The following is a 19,933-nucleotide window of genomic DNA, read 5'->3' as shown; positions in this document are numbered from 1 at the left end:
AACGGTTTGAAACGAAGCAAATTTCCCTGTCTCAACCGTGCAATAATAATAATAATAATAATAATAATAATAATAATAATAATAATAATAATAATAATAATAATTAGCTACGGCGCCTCAATCAGGGTCCACAAACGGAACAGAGGCCAATGTTAATGATAATCGCTCAGTCTGCAATTGAAGGCAAGAACAGTAAATGTCTGGCCTTTTGTCAAAGTGTGATTCAGAATATTTTATTTTACTTTACTTAACAAGCTCTCATATTTACAATTTCTCTATTAAATATTTCTTCCAAAGACACTAGTTTCCAGGGACCTCATCACAAAAGATTTTTAAAAAAAAATAATCTGTTTTCTTTTCCAAACAAGATTTGAATACACTTTTTGACTTCGTAAAGTTTTTTTCCTCACATTGTCGACAGTATTATTTACCGTTTTGTCTTTTGCATAGAGAGCTTTAAAGACCTGACCACGCAGGCAAAGCTATCGGAATTCACTCAGTTTCTACTGGTCGCCAATGTTGATCCCTGGGTTGGGTCCCTGGCCAACGCTTCACTACCATCTGCATGGATACTTCTCACTCCTGGTCCAAAAACATGCCCTTGCAATGTGGCTGCAGTTTCAGCTGAAAGACACAGGGAATTTAATTTCCAATGCAACAGAGGACCCAACGTCCTCCCCACTTCCATGTTGTTGTTGACGCTGGTGATGATGAAGAGTCCACCGAGCAAATGAAGAAACACTGAAATCAACGTTCACTAAAATATTTTATGAGGCATGTTGCTCATGAAACAATCTCTTAATCTAGTCTATCAACACAAACACACAAGACAGTCCAAACTCATTAGTGGGCACAAATTAGGCAACTTGGTTTCTTAATCAACAATAGATGGAAGAAATGATTGGCCACAAGACTGATTATCTTATCAACATAAGACAGCATTTCTGGATTACTTTGAACAGGGCTTCATGGGGTATTTTTAAATTTGACACTAAAGTAGAGAATTCTGATTTACCCACTTTACGTCCTTAATTGTGATATAATTCTCATTTGAAAATCCACGAAAAGCAAGATTTTTATTTGGGGTGGGGGTGGGTCTATATTTTGACACACATACCTCGAACAAGTATCGTGCCTTCATGCGACTGTGAGTCACGTTGCCATTTCAAATATCTGTGTAGCCCTAGTTCGAATGCAGAAGGAGGAGTCATGTTTGCAGATAACCCTGGTTGTGACCCTGCATATTAATGCACTGAGGAAATAAAGGCAGGTGTGTGAAACTGCATGAAATATTGGAACGTTTGGTGTACTTTTACGCTACATACACCCCGTGGTCTAAAATGAGCAGCAGTGAAGACGGAATCTTCAGACTGAACAAGATCAGCACAGTCAGTTTCTTTATTGTTGGAAAAATAGCTATGAAATTAAAAGAAATGTGGCAATATTGAAATAACTACCATTAACCAAAGTTTATCCAAAGTTACCTGAAATGAGCCATTTCTTTTTTTTTTTTCTTTTTTCTTTTTTTTTAACTGATTGCAGGAAACGGTAAATGCTGACCCTCACACACAACAGAGGAAGACAATTGGTTCATTAAAACAGCGTCGTCAGTGATGGTTGTCATATTTGAATATTGCGTAAATATTATGGTAGTTAGTACATCATAATTAATAAGACCAAGTTCATAAGAAAAAATTAACAGCTTCCTCAGAAATGAGAAGATATACTGAACAACCAGTTAACACCCATGAAAATACTTGTTCAGTCCACACAGTATTCTTGGAAGGTTCACCTTCATCGTCATTATTTATCCCCAAAACACTCAAATTTATGAGGATGAACAATTCCCACCTAATATTTACACTTCAAATGGAGCCTGTTACAGTCCAAGTAAGGGTTGGATGTCAGTCATGGGGGTGGGGGCATGTGGACAATTGAAAAGAAGCCTTTTAACCCCTCAGGCCCCCCCTCCAAAAAAAAGAGCTAGAAGACAAAAGACGTCTAGAGCAGGCTACCGAATGACTTGACGGCCATGTTTGTTTTTAAAAAGGCCCAAATATTGTGTTAATATGGTTACTAGAACAATACTTAGTCAACACAGTTCTGCCACATTATTTTAGTAACAAAGGGACACCACTAGCGAAAGGAAATGTCAAGGTAACCTCAACAATTTTATTAAGTTGTTGTAGTAAAATTCAACATCTACCTAGAAGCCCCCCAGGTGTCTTCTCTAGTCTAAGATCTTCAAATTGAAGGCCTGTAAGATATTGACAGTCAATGTGCTTGCATGGGTCATGTCAAACAGATCTGGGGGAGAAGAGCCCAGTTTCTGTGGGATAAAGTAGGTGAGGAAACTGGCCATCATCATAATCATGTATGGGGGGGGGGGGGGGGGGGCGCGGTAGGGGGGGGGGGTGGAGTGGGGTGGCTGGTTGGCTTGTGGGGGGAGGAAGGGCACTGGATCACAGCTCCACAGCTGGCACTCTTGAGCAGACCAGGTCACAGCTGACAGACGACGGGCCGCATTCCATCATGTGAACCCTCACGTGTCAGCCGAGTGATCACATGATGTAGACCTTCTCAGCCTGAGAGAAGTTGAAGACTTCTTTGGTTCTGGGGCATATCACTTTGTCATCTTGGCGGATGGACAGAAGAGACTGGAGGAGATATGAAAGACAGCTGAACGTGAGTCTTTCCAGCTTCGATACTCAATTTTCAAGTGATTAAAAAGAGGGAAACATCTTTTTACCCCTCTCTGTCTTGAGGTGGACTTACGTTGTAGCCGTACACATATCCATTAGGCAACATCATGGGAGGGTTGTTCTCATTCATGACCTCTCCGGAGATCTTACAGACTAGTCTGGAGTTGGCACAGTGGGCCATGGGTAGCGGCTGGGCCAACTTGTTTAGGGATTTACTGCACACTGGGCAGTCTGGGTTCTTGGAGGTGCCGTCCTCCTTGTAGCACTGACTGGAGGTCAGAGGTTAAGGACCAAAATGTATTGAGCAGTGAGTTGAAATTTCATTGCGAGTTGTTCAGGTTTCACAAAGCAACAGGGGCTGTGACAGAACACTTGGTTTTATGTATTAGGATATATATTCAATTTATGTATGTGAATGTGTGAATGTCTGTGGCTTGATTATCTCATAGAGCCCCGACACCAAAGTGAGAGCCAAGTCACAGATAAGTCAGGGAGGTTTTGTGATGTCACACAACCCATGGCCTTGAAACAGCCACTGCAATGGAGTAAGTAAATTACAAAACCTCCTATTTGCATCCCTGGGAGGTGTAATTAAGCAGATAAAACCACAAGGGCAGGAGAAACTCATTATTAGCAACAGAGAATGAAAGGATACGGTGTCTTGATGGCAGACAGACCGGCCTGCAGAGTGATAGTGAAGACAGAATTGTTCCCCAGCTGGTGCAGTCTGTAGTTGTCATATCGGAACTGCTGGATCAGCATCTTCCAGCGGGCTGGATCCAAAAGATCCTGACAGAACAGAGAGAAGAGTAACTTTTACACCACCTGATGGTTTTCATCAAAGTCTGTAAAAATTCCATTGTTCAACAAGTCATAGAAGTCTTCTCCAATATCCTATTTCTTTTGTTTCCCAAACATGTCTGCCCAGGCTGCTTTCAGCGGTCTGAAATACAGCCCACGTCAGACCTGATCCACCACACTGTGCCAAGTCATCGATGTAGAATGACCAGAGTGTTTGAGTCCAGAGGCAAATTTGAACAGCGTGCCCTACGTGACTTTTAAGACAATCACAGACAAAGTTTTGTTTTCCAGGGAGTAAAATATAATTGGACTTTTTTTCAACCATGAGCACAAGAATACTGCTTAAAAACTGGAGTCCCTCCTCCGCCGTCGTGAGTGATGATGCACTTGTACCAATCACAAGCTGCTCAATTACTCGTGATATAAATGTTGCCTTCCACAATTGAGTAAACACTTACCAGGGCTTAATACCTGCTCTATTCACGAGTTCATTCGCTACCATCAAAGCAGTTTGTGGTTCATTTCTTCAAGGGTATCCTATCAAGGGCATTGTAGAAATGCAAGCAAAAGCACTTTCTGTTATGGTAAGCCTATGATTATCAATCTGACTTTATTAATACAAGGGGTGCAACAAAATATTAATACTGTAATATATTTTGACAGTTTTTCTCATTAGCATGAATACACTGGAGTGACATATCCATATTTTGTTCAAATATACGTAATCATTTCACTGCTAGCTTTGAGGTTTTCCACACCGATCAGAAATGTTCTAAAAAACACGTCTTTCATTAAAATATTGGTACTGTGAGTGTATTACCCTGTATGGGGAGATATGTGTGTCTGATGGGAAGGCCAGCATGCCCATCACCTGCCGAACCTCATCCAACTGTCCTCCTTCTGCTTGGCTGAAGTGTTTCCTTGCATGTCTGGCACACACACACACGGACACAAGATCAGCGAGTGACCGACCGTAGCATGGAAAATGTTGAAAAGGAAACTTCACACATCATCCATCAGTTTTGTGTCACTACACTGTGAGCAGTGTATCACAATTTTTAACTCCATTCATGCTAACTACACTGGTTGATTTCTGCAAGCTCTGGGGCTGCTGTTTTACTAATATTCAAAGCCACGGGTCGTAGCAGCGGCCTTACCTGTTGGTGTTTTGCTAGTGGGAAATGAGGCCCGTGTGCATAAAACGAATTAGGTTTCAGTTGCCCACAAATTTTCAATTTCAAGGAGGCCTACTGAAGTACTCCTTCATGTACCCCTCAGCTTAGGGACTCCAAAACTTAACTTGGATACTTTCTTTCAGTTGAGCACGTCCTGGGAGAAAAGGCAACAAGTCCAGTGCATTCTGGATTTAGTAGTCAAATATATAGGGAATTAGCTTATCACTGAGGATAGTGTGATGTTCCAGGATCCAACAGTTTGTGGGTGATGTCCATACGCATGGGAAAAAAAGGTGCGTGTTGTGGTTCAGTACCTGACTGCATCCATTCGCTTGTTTTGTCGAATAAGCTCAATGAATTCTTGGATTCTCAGACTAAACTCAAGACAACTCTGTAAAAGAAACAAAAGTTGCCATTCAGATTAAAAGGGAAAAGGTGCGGCAAAGTTAAAGATCTGCTCTCCAGACAGTACTTCCTGGTTTAAAAGTATGAAGGATAATGTGAACAATTAACTACCTTCATCTTGCGGAGGCGGGACTTATTGTCATGACACCAGGCTAGGCAAGTGGCTGTCTCCTGTCTTTCCAGAGACTCCTCCACCTCCTTAGCTGTGAGGAACATCTCAATGTTCACAAGATCCTAACAGAGAGAAAAGCATCAAACAAACACGCAAAATTACTCTTTGCAGTCACTACAGACGATAAGAGTTTATTACAAATGTGGATAAAGTTAGTTTTAAATCAGGAATAGTGAGTATATCTAGGGTGTGATTCAGATAAGATTATTTTCTATGTACTCCTATGAATTACTTGGAGACAACACAGACGCACCAAACAAACACATGCATACTGTTACCTCGATGCCACTCTGTCTCGCCAGCTTAACAGCCGTGTTATAGTAGCCACAGCGCAACAGATGCTCCACCATCATGCGGTCCATGCGTTTCTTCTTCCATAGGTTGACTGAGGCTGGCTGGTCACTGCTGTGCTCCTTCAAGTGCTCGATGCGACGCTTACAAAGCTTTGCACTCTCATCTTCTGCTTGGATGGACTCAGCAGCCTATGGGACACAGACGCGCACACAAACACAAATTCATGTGTTGAGAAAAAGCTGCATAACATTAAGATTGCATAACATTGTGACCAAATCACAACTGAAGCACTTTTGCGCTTACTATGGGTTTTTCCTTAAGTCTGAATTCTTGCTTGTGCTGTACGTCGCTTGGGACAAAAGCGTCAGCTAAATGAAATTGTAGAATTGTAGAAGAAACTACGAACAAAATGTGGTGGAAAAGCATAATTTTATTGTTTGCCAACTATGAGGAAGAGCAAAGTTTGAGGAGTATTTTGAAAATGGGCCTGATGGCATAAAATTTTCAGCACCAGCATTCAAGGATATTTGGGTTTCATTAGATTTAGATCAGTTTAAAGATAGAGATACTGAAGTTCTAAATTCCAATCACTGTCCAAACCTAATTTACGAGCTCTTAGCCTGTCTGGTAGGAAATACTAACAACTACCTCTGTATGTGAGTGTAAGAGTGTGTGTGTGTATGTGTGTGTGTGTGTGTGTGAGAGTTGGTGTCCACTTTTGCATCCCTAACCTTCCTCTTCAGGGCGCTGAGTTTTTCCACCACCCCATCCAGCAATGACACCACTGAGTCAACCACTGGGAAGCTGCTCAGTGTTTTCTCCAGCTCTGCCACCACCATGGTCACGTGACTGGTCTCCCGGTCAATGTTCTTCTGAGCCGCTCTGAAACGTTTGTTGAGTGTCTCGTAGGGCACCTGCAAAGACATCATGCATCAAGGTTCATCAGTGTACAGGAGCATGCGGAACTTCTATCTATGCGCATGTGATGAGGAAACAGCTCAACAAATTCAGTCTAAATTCCCTGTGGCTGCTTGGAAATACTGATTTACACAGGAATGTCTGCTCTACAATCAGACTGTTGTCCTCGTTCTGTCTTGCCACTGTACAATCACTGCTAAATTTCATTTTAAACAATGAGATAATGAATGCAATCGGTGCAGAGCTTCTTTCTTCATCACTTCAAATCAAATGATTTCACAGATACATGCAAGTAATATTCATATGAACGTATTTCTGAGTTTGCACGGTTTGATCACTTTTTAAAATTAGAGCCAAGATAACGTGGTTTACAGACTAAAAATACTTGAGCAGAAAGTTATGGAGGGTGCCGTTAAACAAGCAGCTTGGCTGGAATGAGAAGAATTTTGCTTTCATTTTGCCAAAATAATGCAAAGAAGTGGACCCTTGACTGATGTAAACCATTTTATAGTGTCCTACACTGGACTCAAGAACAGCCACTGGATGGGAAGAGAAAGGTGGGAAAGGCATGCTATTACATAGAACCCTCAAATATTGATTTTTCGTGACACACTTGGCCGCAGGTCAATAAATTCATTGTGGTTCATAAAATGTAGGCTTCAACAGCCAGATATAAGGTGACAATTACAGTAAGATGTAAAGAAAGCCAAATGACTCCATTAAACATGCATTCACAGTATATAAAAGGTGGGACATTATCAGGAAGCGCTTGAAACCACAGGGATGGATTTTATTACACTCTTATTACGGAGAGTTCATTTTCTCTTCCTGCTTGTATTAGAACGTGGTAGAGAATGTTACGAACAGGACAGCTTATTTGATTCAATTTGATGAAGATCATCAATTTGATGAAGATCTGGATTTCTCAGATTCATTATTCCTTGGATGAGTAGGACACTGCCTTTCACGTTTTATCCATACGCAGTTTCCAGACAGAACTCACTATGGTGAATCCAGCTTGAGATAACAGCAAATTTAAACCTTGAAAACAGGCATGCATTATATTTTTAAAGCCCAAATTTAGGATGAGCTGTTGTATTGATTCCATTAAACTGTACAAATGGACCTAATGAAGAGGCCGATGAGTTCATACACTGTTAAATCACGTAAAAAGACAAGGAGAGAGGATGACGTCATCTGCATCTCTCATTCTACTAGCCAGGGGTCAGAATATATTTTTAAGTGAGAGGCAAAACATCTGGCTCAAAAAACATCAAACACAACAAATCTGCTGATTCTCCAATGACTCAAAAGCAGGAGTGATTACTCAGTTTAAATATTTCTTCTAAATCTTAAACCTAAGAAGGTAAGACCATTTTTCACAAGGACTCACTGTACTTGACAGTGAATACCTAACGTCTGGAGGCTTAATGAACACATTTCACAGCACTATTCTGACACTGTGAGTTGGTGTGTTCATGCATATGTGTCATAATTTTATGGCTCAATGTGACTGTGCTCTCTTTTTCTCTTCTCTCATCCTTTCAACCCATAATTCTATGGACTTTACTCATGCATGTTGCACATCCATGTTGTCGATTTCAACCCTGTTTTTTTGCAACTGTAATCATGATTCATTGTTGTCTGACTCCTGCTGACACTGAATACTTGATCTACATATGCCTTGGAATCTTCTGAGATTGTTTTTAGACGAGCAGAGTGGTCACAAACCTTGTATTGTGCTTTATACACGTTTACATCCTGCATCTACTCTTGAGACGCAATGCTACTTTTGTTTTAAATGGAAGAGGACATTAAAGATACACTGCAAGAGATAATGTTCAGGTCTGATAGATGCAAAGGTCCATAACTCATTTATTAGAACAGCTATACACGTGACACAGCTCAAGTAATCTAGTTAGATCTGAATAGCAATATTAATATTGTAACTGTAAATTTGTATGCAAATATTATATTAAGGTATAATAAAATATTTCATTGATTTTGTCTTTTCACTCTTATATTGCTGCATTTTCAGCAGACAGCTTAAAAGCTAATTAATAGCTAACAAAATGGAATGTCTGTCATGGTCACAATGCCTTTTCCTCTTTTTCACATAAAAAGTACATACTAATATTACAGCCATCATTATCTTGCTAGGGTGTATGATCAAGCATATACTGACCTTAAGGAGCTTGCACAGTATTTACTGGCAATGCAGATTAGCAGCTCTGCAATTATTTACTGTAATAATCTAAAAATATAATCAACCCTGCTTTCCCCCAGCTGCAGGTTCCCATTTGATGGCAATAACAACCATCACTCCTGTCTTAAAATGGTGCCCATCATCCTTACTGCAGTAGCCAGGCAAAGGCACATCCCTACACCACAGCACGCCACACACACACGTTAAAACACCACCAATGACACGTTATAATCATCATGGTAACATCACACAATTAGTTAGCACACAAAGGCTGTCAATAGATATTGCTACTCACAAACGTGACGAGATGGCTCAGCACAGGAAGCAGCCCGGACTTGTTTCAGCCTGTCTTTTAGCAGCGGTGTCGCAGTACGTTATGTGTGCAATGGAGGAACGGTGCGTGTGTGCGGCAGCAGTCTGTGATTTCTCTCGCTGGCCATTTTGAAGTGCAGAGAGGCAGCAGCTATGTGATGAAGACTGCCTCTGTGTCTAGCAGCGTAGAGCACGGGATCTCCCTCACTGATCCCTAACGACATTTCCTTCTTTCAGCCAACTTCAATTTGCATGCTCGACGGTACGTGTCTGGTGGACTATTCATCCTGTGCGACAATTAAACGCGGCTAATTCTTCTATTTCTTAACATAGCAAGCTAACTTAGCAATGTGGCCTAAGACGACTGCATGTCAAGTCGTACACGCCATGTAACGTGATCGAAAGGAGAGCAATCTTGTGTCATGTGGCAATAATTAACGTCAAAATTGGAATTATATCAACCTTTACCTCACGTTTTTTTTTTCCCTCAGACCTTTAGATGCTCATGTTAGCATGACGTTATCCGTCAAACACGCTGACGTCCTCACACCACTGGCCGTGTTACCACTTGGCTAACACGCATTTAATTAATGTAACAGTTTATCACGTCAACTGACGTGACTAATGTGACATATCAAAAAACAACAGGCTTAAACTTTAAACTCAGTGACCCTCGACTAACTCAACGTAAGAACTCATATAGGTAGGTTCCGACAAACCAGGTAACTCGACATCTGAAGCTCTTTGACGATACAGAATGATCGGTGATATTGATTGAGAAACACAGGTATTTCATGAACGCTAGCTACCTGGCTAAGCTACTCAAGCTAACGTTAGCCTCCCTGTCAAGCTCGCTACTCTCGTTTCTAACTCAGTAATTATGCTCATTTCACTAACAACCTTCAACGCGTTATGCTGTGTGCCAGCACCGGAAGCGTTATATTATCATTATACACCAGTCAGTATCTTCGTTTACCTTCAAGGTGGGATATTCTTGGACTTTGAGAGCCATGGATAGTTGGGATGCTGTCTCTTGCACCGCCATCTTGGTTTTGTGGTTTTCTTGTAGTTGTTTGTGTTTTTTTCTATCGAGACAGAATGGCCTCGTTACTCACTACCGCCATCTGCTGGGACGGTGTCAGAACAGACTGTGTGTGGGGTGCTCCTCCGAAGATTTCACGATTGTTCGTACCTAAATTGGCATAAAGAATCGGTTGTTGAAGGTGAGATAATTATTTTCCAACAATCCACTGATGTAGTCCAAAAAATCTCAACATGAGAATCATTTGTAGCTGTTCTCCTGCGCAAGTTTTTTTTTTTTTTTTATTAACACTGACTTTATCAGTTAGTATTATAAGTCACACATTGTTCTGCTCCTGTCGGCAGTTGTATTTTTAATCATCCATTTCAAGCAGAGTTCGTCCCATTTACTCTAAGCAGTCACTATATATACCTCGAGCAGCGATTAACATTTAAAAAAATATTTACCAATAAGTTTCCATGACTTTTTCATACTGTTTAAGGAAATATTAATGACTGTTCATTCCTTGAAACGTTTGTTTTCATATGAGAAAGTAAACCATGAAACCCGTGTTAAATTACAACAGCTTATCTTTTAACTATAATTACTGACAAGCTACATTATTTGATACAACATGAACAAGTACAGAAGTAAACCATTATAAACCCAAACAGGTCAGTCATATCTGAGTCACTTATACTCCAATATACTAGAATCTGTGACGGAAATCTGCATAGCCTGTCCAAAATATTCCAGCTTTATTTATTTTTCAAACCCTGAACAGTGAATTATTCAAACTGCATGAATACCAGACAGTGTATGAGACTGTTGTGCATTTCATCACCGAAAAATTTAGTCCAAAACTGACAGAAAAAGGAACAAAAAAACACATTTGACTTTCTGTTGATTTGAGTAATTTCAAGCCAAAGTGCCAAATGCTCCCTGTTTCCAGATTCACAAACGTGGGGATTTACTACTTTCCTCTATTTTACTTCACATCCGTTGCTGGGAAACCAATCAGCATTTTCAGTTCTTTTACATCTTAAAGGCAATTGTTCATGAAAATCAATGATTAATATATTTTCATCTCTGGTGTAGTGCGCATACATACAGTAGACTACCAACACTGAAGCAAACTCCTGAGCCAATCATCAGATGCTTCAGTCAATAACACTTCATGTTTCCTTGAAAGAGTTGCGCTTTTAACAACAAAAACTGAGACGGGGATTAAAAAAAGGGTTATTTATCAATGACAGATATCAATACTTGATGTTGCAACTTATTTGAGTAATTTCTGCAATGGGGGGGGGGGGGGTTGACTCCATAGGGACAAAGAAATCAATCATGAGGTCTTTCTGTTACATTTTAGTCCATTTGAAACCCAAACGTTAATTCAAACACACCCATCTAAAATAAGGTAAGGCCAGTCTTCACTAAATTTCTCATTTCAAAATACGACTACCTTTGCAGGATATTTGGGAGAACTGTCACTGTTTTCTTAGAAAGAGGAAAAGAAAAGAAAATCTGAAAATGAAGGGGTTTTTTGTTGTTGTTTTTTTTTAAGAGTTTCAAAAATACAGGTTACACTTAAGTAGCACAACCAACCTCCCTAATACACCCAGTCCTTATCTTCTCTTCCTGTGAAAACAACCTCCCCCCAGCTGCAGTGAACATATTGCTATTGGCTGTCGTCCAGTGCCAGGCCGCTCCGATTGGCTGGCACAGACTGTTATCGCTCACAATTGGCCCTTTATCAGCAGCATGTCCCGCCTCGCCCAGCTTTGGGACAAAGTGGAAGTGTGGCTACACAGAGGGGAAGGTGATGCAAGGTTTGTGGTGTATTTTTGGCCCCATATCGAGTGTTTCCTGTGTGTGATGTGTGTGTGTGTGTGTGTGTGTGTGTGTGTGTGTGTGTGTAGGTGTGTTTCAGTGTGTGTTCATGTGATAGTAGCGGCTGTGCTTACAGCTTGGCTCTGCACTGTGTTTAGGATCTGAGGAGAGATTACTCTATGCCAAGACAAACAGGGGTAATGTTAGGGTGTATGTTATGTATGCCTGCTTGTATGTGACTGTTTGGATATCTAAATATATGTGTGTGTTTCCTTTTGCTTGTGTGTGTGTACAGTGTGTGTGACAGGAGGATTGCTTATTCTCCCTTTTTAATGATAGATTTTGCCCTCAATGGTTGTTAGAATTTTGACGACTGTAGACGTTTAAAAAAAAAACAACCAAAAAACAACCCACTTATTCATAAAATTTGACTTTAGTCTGTAAAATCATATCTTAGTGCAGTTTTCAGTTCCCAGTTGTTTACGTGCAGTCTGAGATTTTATCTGAGAATGAATTTTCTCTTCTTTTAACAACAGCTTTTTCAGCACGAGTCGTAAATTATATGAAGAATAAATAACTTTGACTTGTATAAAATAGTGGATGTGATGCTCACCTTTTTTTACCAGCATATCTTCACAACTTCTCCACACCTTTGAGGAAAATGTTCTTGTCATCTATGAAAAATGTTTACATATGGAAAAAACCCTAAGAAATCCATGAAAAGTTTACCAGCATATATTTAATTAACATTAATAACAAGCAGAGTGGTAAAATACAACATAAACATGTATTAGAGAAAGTAAATATAGTATGAAATGACGAGGATTTTTTTTTTTCCATCTATCTTAACTGGACTGCATTAACGTATTTGTGAAGCAAATTTCCAGGAATTTTCCAAAACATTCTGGTAAATTCCATGACTTTTCCAGTTTTTGTTTTTTTGTTTTATTTTGTGTAATCTATAGTGACAACTTACGAAACTAAATAAATATATGAACACACCATGAGAAATGAAGTAATTATTTTGTAAAATGTGAAAAAACACAAATGACACTATCCAAATGTGTATTTTTTATTTTTTTTTTAATCTCCGTTGTGGGTCTCCTCTGGTCATTTGCTGACTCGGGGTTTAATTTGTTTTAAACCAATTTTTCTCATCTCTTTGAACAGTTGCAACTTAAATATACAAGTGGAATTAATCCCTTTATGCTCAAAAACAACCTTTCTGTTACATTTATTAGGGATGCAAAACCAAACTGCAGGAAAAAAGAATAAACTTTTCAAAACACCAAAGGTTCAATTTGCGACTGCAACTTTTTTTTTTTTTTTTGGTTTTGTTGTTTTGGCTCCACAAGAAAACTAAAGTTAATTGTGTTTGCTTTTTAATGTACAAAACTGAACCAAAAGCCAAAGACCCCAATACAAAATCCACCATGGGCGTGCTGAGCCATTCATCCCCTCTACCCAATTCCCTCCAAATCTGTCCTTCATCTTCCCTGATCACCCTTTCCACCCCTCTACAATGCGTCAGTTCTGCTTTCCAATAACATGCTCCTCTTTCCTGCCGGTCCTACGGCACCTTTTCTCCTCCACCCTCTGTACGCGGGTTAGATGCTTCACCCCTGCGGCACCTGTCTCCTCCTATAATAGATTAATTTGTTATTTTCTCCACTTTCTTCTCCTCTCTCCGTAGTGGCATCCACACTGTTCTGCAGCTCACTGTCAGTATCCATAAATCAAATTTGCTGTGTGTGTGTGTGTGAGAGCATATCTGCAGCTTCTGCAGGATGTATGTGTGTGGCAACACTACATGTTTATTTTGAGCATCACAAATCTTATTTTTTTCCCACAGCTTCGTGTTCTTGCACCATGCATGTCTGCAGTTGAACCTAATATTTCATTTGAGCGTTTGTTTTGCGTACTCTTGGTGTGGATCTGTTTATCAGCGACAGGGCTCGTGTGTTTGTGCATGTGCAGGTATGTGAGAGATGGCTGAGGCCGATGTTTTGGAGGTGCTGTAGCTGGGGCTGCTGCTCGCCTGGCCACCACTTGGTGGATCTGCTGAGACAGACCTGCACCATTAGACATGCTGCAGTGAGTGGGGGGGGGGGGGGGGGGTCTGGGTTAGAAATCCAGAGATGGAAAATAGAGTGAAAGAGATGCGAGTGTGTGAGGGAGATCGAGAGAGAATCTGGGATGGATAGAAGATGGAAAGAGCAGGAGGAAAAGAGACACTGAGGGATGAGCGGAAAGAGGGAGAGGAAGAGGGGATGGAAGAGGAAAGTAATTGAAGAGGAGGAGGAGGAAGGGAAACAGTGGGTGTGGAGTGATAAAGAGAGGAAAGGGCGTAACTGTTAATTCCACCCCCGGTGCTTAGTTTTACACATGAAAGGTGTGATTAAATAACAATATAATCCTTCTATCTTCTGGCCTCTTTTCCCTCATGAGCCAGATGAAATATTCTACCCATCCATACATATATTCTTTCAGATGTATTTCATTTTTCTTGGCTGTGTTGCGAGCCCTGATCATGTCTCCCTGCACTTCCTTCTCCTCTCTGCATCCTTGTTTAGAAACACATCTCTTGTTTCTTGTGAGGGAACACTTGTCTTTAGCGTCTATGAGGTGGTCTGGATGGAAATGCCATCGGCCCTGTTATCACGGTAAGTGTGTGTGTGTGTGTGTGTGTGTGTGTGTGTGTGTGTGTGTGAAGCTTCTCGCGTGTTGTTAACACCAGGTTGTCAGTTTAAGTTTGGTCTAAGTTCCAAAGCCTTCCCACCTTATCATACAGACATGCTGGATGTTGTTGTCTGCATTTGTATGTTTTAAGGCTTTGGACTTCAGGGTGATTCTATGTATGTTTGATGGTAGAAAGCATAGAAATATGGGTTAAATAGTAAATATCAAACTGGCACAATGTGCTTAAGTTCTCTGCAATGATGCGGCATAGATTTCACCACAGCTTTGCCACTATTTGGCTTTCCACATGCAGATTTTTTTTTGGCTAGTCATCAAGCAGGTGTGGATATTATCAGTGCATTAAATAGACGTTGTTAGTCGTAAATGGAAGCATATATTGGAGGTACAAGGGCGTTAGTCTATGTACTGTGAATCAAATGATTGATGTCCTTCAGGGATTGCTGCAATCATGATGAGAGACACGTTTGCAAAAGGCCTGGGCAATAAAACAATAAGAGTCTTCAAAAGAATAGTAATAGTTTTATTAGAATGAATTAAATGCAAACCGCCATGCAAGCACATCAACAGATATGCAAAATTTGGCAGCCTCTTTGTCACATGCCAACATAACCGCAGTTAATCACTCAGAAGCTGTGTTGTTTTTTGCACAATTGACTTGTGACACAACAACAAAGTTTACTGAGTGAGCGAAAGAATGTAGACGGTGATAATTGGTAGTGGTGGTAGGCCAGTCAGAGAACCGGTATGACAGGATTTTAAAAGTTTGACTGATAAGGTGATTAAACAGAACCATTTTTTCCAGATGATCTTCAAAAAAAAAAAAACCCCATGGCATTAACAATTGGTGGCTGACACCTTTTATTGTGACACATTTTTTTCAGCTGTAGCTGCAAAAGAGCGGTTTGAATAGAAAATGTCCGTCAGATGCTGTTGGTGTCGTGGGGATGTCACGGTCACTTTCTTCTGCTCCTGATGACCACAGTGATATAAGCCTGGTCAGAAGCCCCTCCACCACCCAACCACAAGTGCCAGGGCCGTAACCTAGTTTAACAGCAATGATGGTTACATCACATCCTCACTATTGCTAAATGTCACAGACAGCCAGTGGGTGAGTTGTTCAAATCCACAAAGAGGTGAAGTGTGAGAGCACACTAGTTTTTAAACACTGCTAGAGTGACAGTGTTTCCTCTCCGCTCAAACATTCCTGTGATTCACTGCTGGTTTCTTTCTGAACTGAATGATAAAACAGTCACGGTTCCCGTAGTTCAGATAGCTGAACTGGAGCTCTGAATTTTTGTCTGATAAAATAATCCAACCAGAGTTTAGTCAACCAACCGCAGCTGGTAGACTTGTCAACATCTCTTTCCACACTGGTGCGACGAGAGTGAATCAGAGACCTGAGAGCTCTGATGGGAATCATGCCCAATGAAAACCAGCAAGGGATGGAGGTGCATTTACTGCCTCCTACGGTGCTGCAGGCAGAGACAACATTTTGCTTGTAGGTGTGTAGATTTGATCTCAGAATGTTTACACCAGGTGGAGCAGCCAGGGTGAAGGAGACGTGCTTCAGTAGTTCCACAACACAATAAGTAAACCATTCAGTGATTTGTGGGTGAGCAATGGAATTCTGAAGTTGATTCAGTTCAGTGTACTGAGAACGGGTGTCTTGTGCTGCCGCGGTCTGAATCATCTACAGCTGCCTGACACACTTGGGAGGGATTCACGGCAGCAGTGAGACCCAGCCCCTTCAGTGCATCCAGATACATTTTAAATAGCCAAGTTTCAGTACAGTACAATTCAGCCCTGTCATGGTAAGAAGCAATATGCAATACTTGTTCTTTTAGCTGCAAGAGGAAATCCTGACAAGCTTAATAAATCCAGTAAGTCTCCATCAAGTCTCTGGTCATTCTGATGTGTTTAAAGTGCCAGAAAACTGATTTTGTGATTGATTTCTTCTGATATTTAGATCTGAGTTGAAGACAGAAAGGTCCCTGAGGATTTTAAATCTTCAGGAACAGACCGTTCGAGTGACTACAGACTTAGTATTTCCTCAATGACCCATAAAACAATGACTTCCGTTTTGTACTCATTTAACTGGAAAGCATTTTGGAATACCCAGTGACTGGTTGTTTTGTAAACTGTCCCCAGGAGTCTATCCAGCTGTACTCATTTGGTGACACATGTAAATGTGATACGACACATAAGATTATTAGGAAAGTATTTTGGGGGCTGAACACTCAATTTTTCTACCAGAAAAGACATGTCCGAAGCCAACTGATAACTTTACCAATAAATGTCAGGTTTACTATGGGCCTGGAGTTATTTAGTTCTGATGCATCTGGATTAGTTTTGTTTTAGTTTTTTTTTTTAAAGTGGCTTAATTAGGGAAAAGCCCCGAACACTGCTGCATATCTGTAATACATCTGTTGCCAGGAAACTTTCTCCTTTTTAAAACATGTGAAGGCAGGGAATTCAGGCTGCAGGTACAAAGTTTCAGATGTCAAACTTTTCCTTCAAGAGTTGAGAGGTTTGTGACATCAAAGTGGCCCATTTTTACCAGGATTAGTGGATTGCTTTGGCATGTTATCTGAGTTGTGAGTTATTTCATATGATGAAATTTAAGGGTGGAAACACTGATAGTAGGCCAAAAAAAACCCCCAGCTTTTTTCCAGTGTAAAAAATTGAGAAATGTCAATAAACGAGAACAGATTTGTTACTTCTATAGGTGGTGCATTTGTATTTAAAATCAGCATTTGCACGTTGCATCAAATTGAAGCACAGTGTATTTTTATTTATCAAATATGTATTTACATTTATCAAATTGATGGAATAAACTTAAAAGAACAAAAGCTGCAACTAAATTTGGACTCTTTGGAGGGTTTTGTCATAATCTATTAAAAACCAGAGCAGCTTGTGATATTTCACCCACAGTTAATTTTAGCTGTAAGCTTTACATCTGTTTTTCTTGACAAAGAAAGAACAAGTTTTTCTTCTTTTGCTACAGCCTTCAAATTGCATAACATCATTGTTTTCTTTTCTTTCCCTCCTTGTCGTCTTTCAGGAAACAAAAGATGAATTTTGGCTACGGTTAGCTCCTCCCAATTCCTGCTCTCTCTCTCACACACACTCTTGCCTCCCGCCCTCTTTTTCACACTCTCTTGCCCTTCTGCTCCCATAAATGCACCAGAGCTTTTTTTTTTTTCAGTTGAGGGAGAGACGAAAAGACAGAGATTTGCAGTAACAGAAAGTGAAAAAGGGAGGGGAGCTCGAGACTAGAGGGAGGGGTAAGACTGATAGAGAACGAGTGAGCAGGCGAGAGAAGGGGACGGAAGGGAGGGGAGAGACAGAGAGAGAGAGAGAGAGAAAAGAGGGGGAGCACATGTGTATGCTTGTCACTAAGGGGCTGGGAGAAGGACTAAGGGAAGCGAGGTAGCTGGCCACAGCCGCCATATGCTGACTGGATTCCTGTTCATGTCTGCTGTGTGAAGACTGTAGGTTTCTGTTCTGTGCTGGCCGGCTGGGGAACACACCATGGGAAGCTCACATCTCCTCAACAAAGGCATGCCTCTAGGTAAACAACCAGCTCTCTGCTTTTATGTGGGACTTGTGTGTGTGCGTATGTGTGTATATGTGTGTGTGACGGTGCCAATATTAGTGAACTCAGTGTACATTATTCTGCTTTCCACCTCCCCTCCCCCTTCTCTCTATTTTCCCTCCTCCTTCTCTTAATTCTTTCTCACTCTATTATCTTCTTCATTTATAGATCTCTCTCTCTCTCGCCTAACAAGAATGTTTAGCCTTTTCTTTAGCCCCTGAGTGTGAGTGAGTGAGTGAGTGTGTGTGTGTGTGTGTGTGTGTGTGTGAGTGTGTGTGTGTGTGTGTGTGTGTGAAGAGCTGAATCTCTGCTATTGAAGGCTGCTTGAACACCTAATTTGCTGCGACAGAAATAGATCTCTCTCTCTCTCCCTCTCTTTCTCGTTCTCTCTCCTTCGAGGGCTAGCAAGGACATGACACATATTTCCCTTTCATTGTGCTTCTTTTATGGAGAGCAGTTGCCTTCACTGAAGAGCACATATGCACACAAATCAAACACATGCACGCGCACACCTACACACAGACACAACTGACACACAGGCTCAATCAGGCGCATAGACGCACACAGCCGGATTCACACACAGGTGACAGATGCATCTTATGATAGGGGCTTGAAAAGACTATTCTAGAAAATTGGATCAAGGTGAGACTGCTGAGGAATGGGGGGGGGGGGGGGGGGGGCTGGAAGGTGGGAAAGGAGAGTCTGAGCATAAATGATGGTCCATCCTACGGATGTGTATCTATAATCAAACAAATCTGTATTTGTGGAGTGGCTGCTCTGGAAAGCACCCAGAGATTGTAGAGATTGTAATCTATGATGTCATCAACAGGCTGCGGGCTGTGTCTCCTGATGACATCAAAGATTAAAGTTGCAGCTCTGATCTTTTTTCTTCCCTTTTTTTTTTTTTTTTTTTTTTGCCTCGCTTTAGCAGACACTTCTCAATATCCGCCCCATCTAAGCCTAACGGCTCCAGAGTCCAAGGTCACAGCAATAACGGCAATTAATTATGGTTGAGGGAGGATTTTCGTACCATAAATCACAGCGATGGTTTTTCAACCTTAGAGGGCTGTTTTTGAATGTCTTAGTCTTCCCTGGTGTTTGATGAATGTGTGGCTTCATGTTTCTTCACCCAGACACGGGTTCTTTGATCCATCAGTGTGGAGTCATTTCTGATCTAATTATAAGGCCATATCGCTAGCACAGACACCTGATAAGCATCCCCGGCAGCTTGTAAAATCCGATTTGGTAATAAAAGATATAAGTGATGATAAGTCTCAATTTATTGGCCAGTTGTACACTTGTTGGGGTAACTCGATAAGTGTGTTTCCATCTAAAAAGTGAGCCTTACAGTTGAATATAAGGTTAAAGGTTCTAATTGGGCTTTGGAATTTCAGGCCGTTTCCCAGCAGAAGGCCCTATAGACACCTGCATAATAAGCTGGGTCAAAAAGGTGCTTTGACAATTGTTGATTTGTAAAAAATCTGGATAAAAATAAAGGGATAATAATCATGTAGCACACCTGCACACTGCAATCTATAAAGTGAGATAATGACAGGGGGCGTGATGTAAAATTGCAGCCGTGTTTAGGTTGCACTTGCATGTATTTGGCACAACCTTTGGCTGTAAAATGACCAAAGTTAGAATTATGATACAGTTTGTGATATCATGTATATTCTTGAGAAACTATTTGGATGAAAAAAATAAGTATAATTGATAAGAATAATATTCCAGAGAGGCAGCAAAATAACACTTCCATCACATACTGTATGGGGGGGGGGGGGGGGTGTAGCCCGTTTACAGTA

General features: G+C 40.9%; 2 protein-coding genes across 12 annotated transcripts in view; one reads left to right on the top strand and one right to left on the bottom strand.

Moving 5' to 3' along the window:
- Positions 1-291: 291 nt before the first annotated feature.
- The window catches only part of maea (macrophage erythroblast attacher, E3 ubiquitin ligase), a 79,997-nt gene continuing 60,355 nt past the window's right edge, over positions 292-19,933 (bottom strand). For 3 of the 6 annotated variants that reach the window (XM_086222104.1, XM_086222105.1, XM_086222107.1), the window contains 10 exons: positions 12,450-12,510; positions 9,962-10,177; positions 6,281-6,463; positions 5,534-5,737; positions 5,195-5,317; positions 4,993-5,069; positions 4,324-4,432; positions 3,358-3,491; positions 2,776-2,971; positions 293-2,657 (listed from right to left, as the gene is read on the bottom strand). In XM_086222104.1, the coding sequence (XP_086078230.1) occupies positions 2,562-2,657; positions 2,776-2,971; positions 3,358-3,491; positions 4,324-4,432; positions 4,993-5,069; positions 5,195-5,317; positions 5,534-5,737; positions 6,281-6,463; positions 9,962-10,030 (1,191 nt within the window). In that variant the 5' untranslated portion in view covers positions 10,031-10,177; positions 12,450-12,510 and the 3' untranslated portion in view covers positions 293-2,561. Of the gene's footprint in view, positions 2,658-2,775; positions 2,972-3,357; positions 3,492-4,323; positions 4,433-4,992; positions 5,070-5,194; positions 5,318-5,533; positions 5,738-6,280; positions 6,464-8,968; positions 9,078-9,961; positions 10,178-12,449; positions 12,511-19,933 lie in introns of those variants that run through there. The other 3 variants (XM_086222108.1, XM_086222109.1, XM_086222110.1) reach the window with 2 other exon arrangements.
- ctbp1 (C-terminal binding protein 1) overlaps positions 9,986-19,933 on the top strand; it is a 27,990-nt gene continuing 18,042 nt past the window's right edge. The window contains exons 1-2 of one of the 6 annotated variants that reach the window (XM_086222101.1): positions 9,986-10,208; positions 18,025-18,107. In XM_086222101.1, coding sequence (XP_086078227.1) covers positions 18,068-18,107 — 40 coding nt within the window. In that variant the 5' untranslated portion in view covers positions 9,986-10,208; positions 18,025-18,067. Of the gene's footprint in view, positions 10,209-11,797; positions 11,836-14,421; positions 14,500-17,882; positions 18,108-19,933 lie in introns of those variants that run through there. The other 5 variants (XM_086222099.1, XM_086222100.1, XM_086222102.1 and 2 more) reach the window with 5 other exon arrangements.

The sequence above is a fragment of the Aulostomus chinensis genome, chromosome 13 (genome assembly GCF_037954235.1).
Source record: "Aulostomus chinensis isolate RoL2024-O1b breed Wild chromosome 13, RoL_Achi_v1.0, whole genome shotgun sequence".
NCBI classification, from domain to species: Eukaryota; Metazoa; Chordata; class Actinopteri; order Syngnathiformes; family Aulostomidae; genus Aulostomus; species Aulostomus chinensis.
This window is presented reverse-complemented; position numbering and strand designations above follow the sequence as displayed.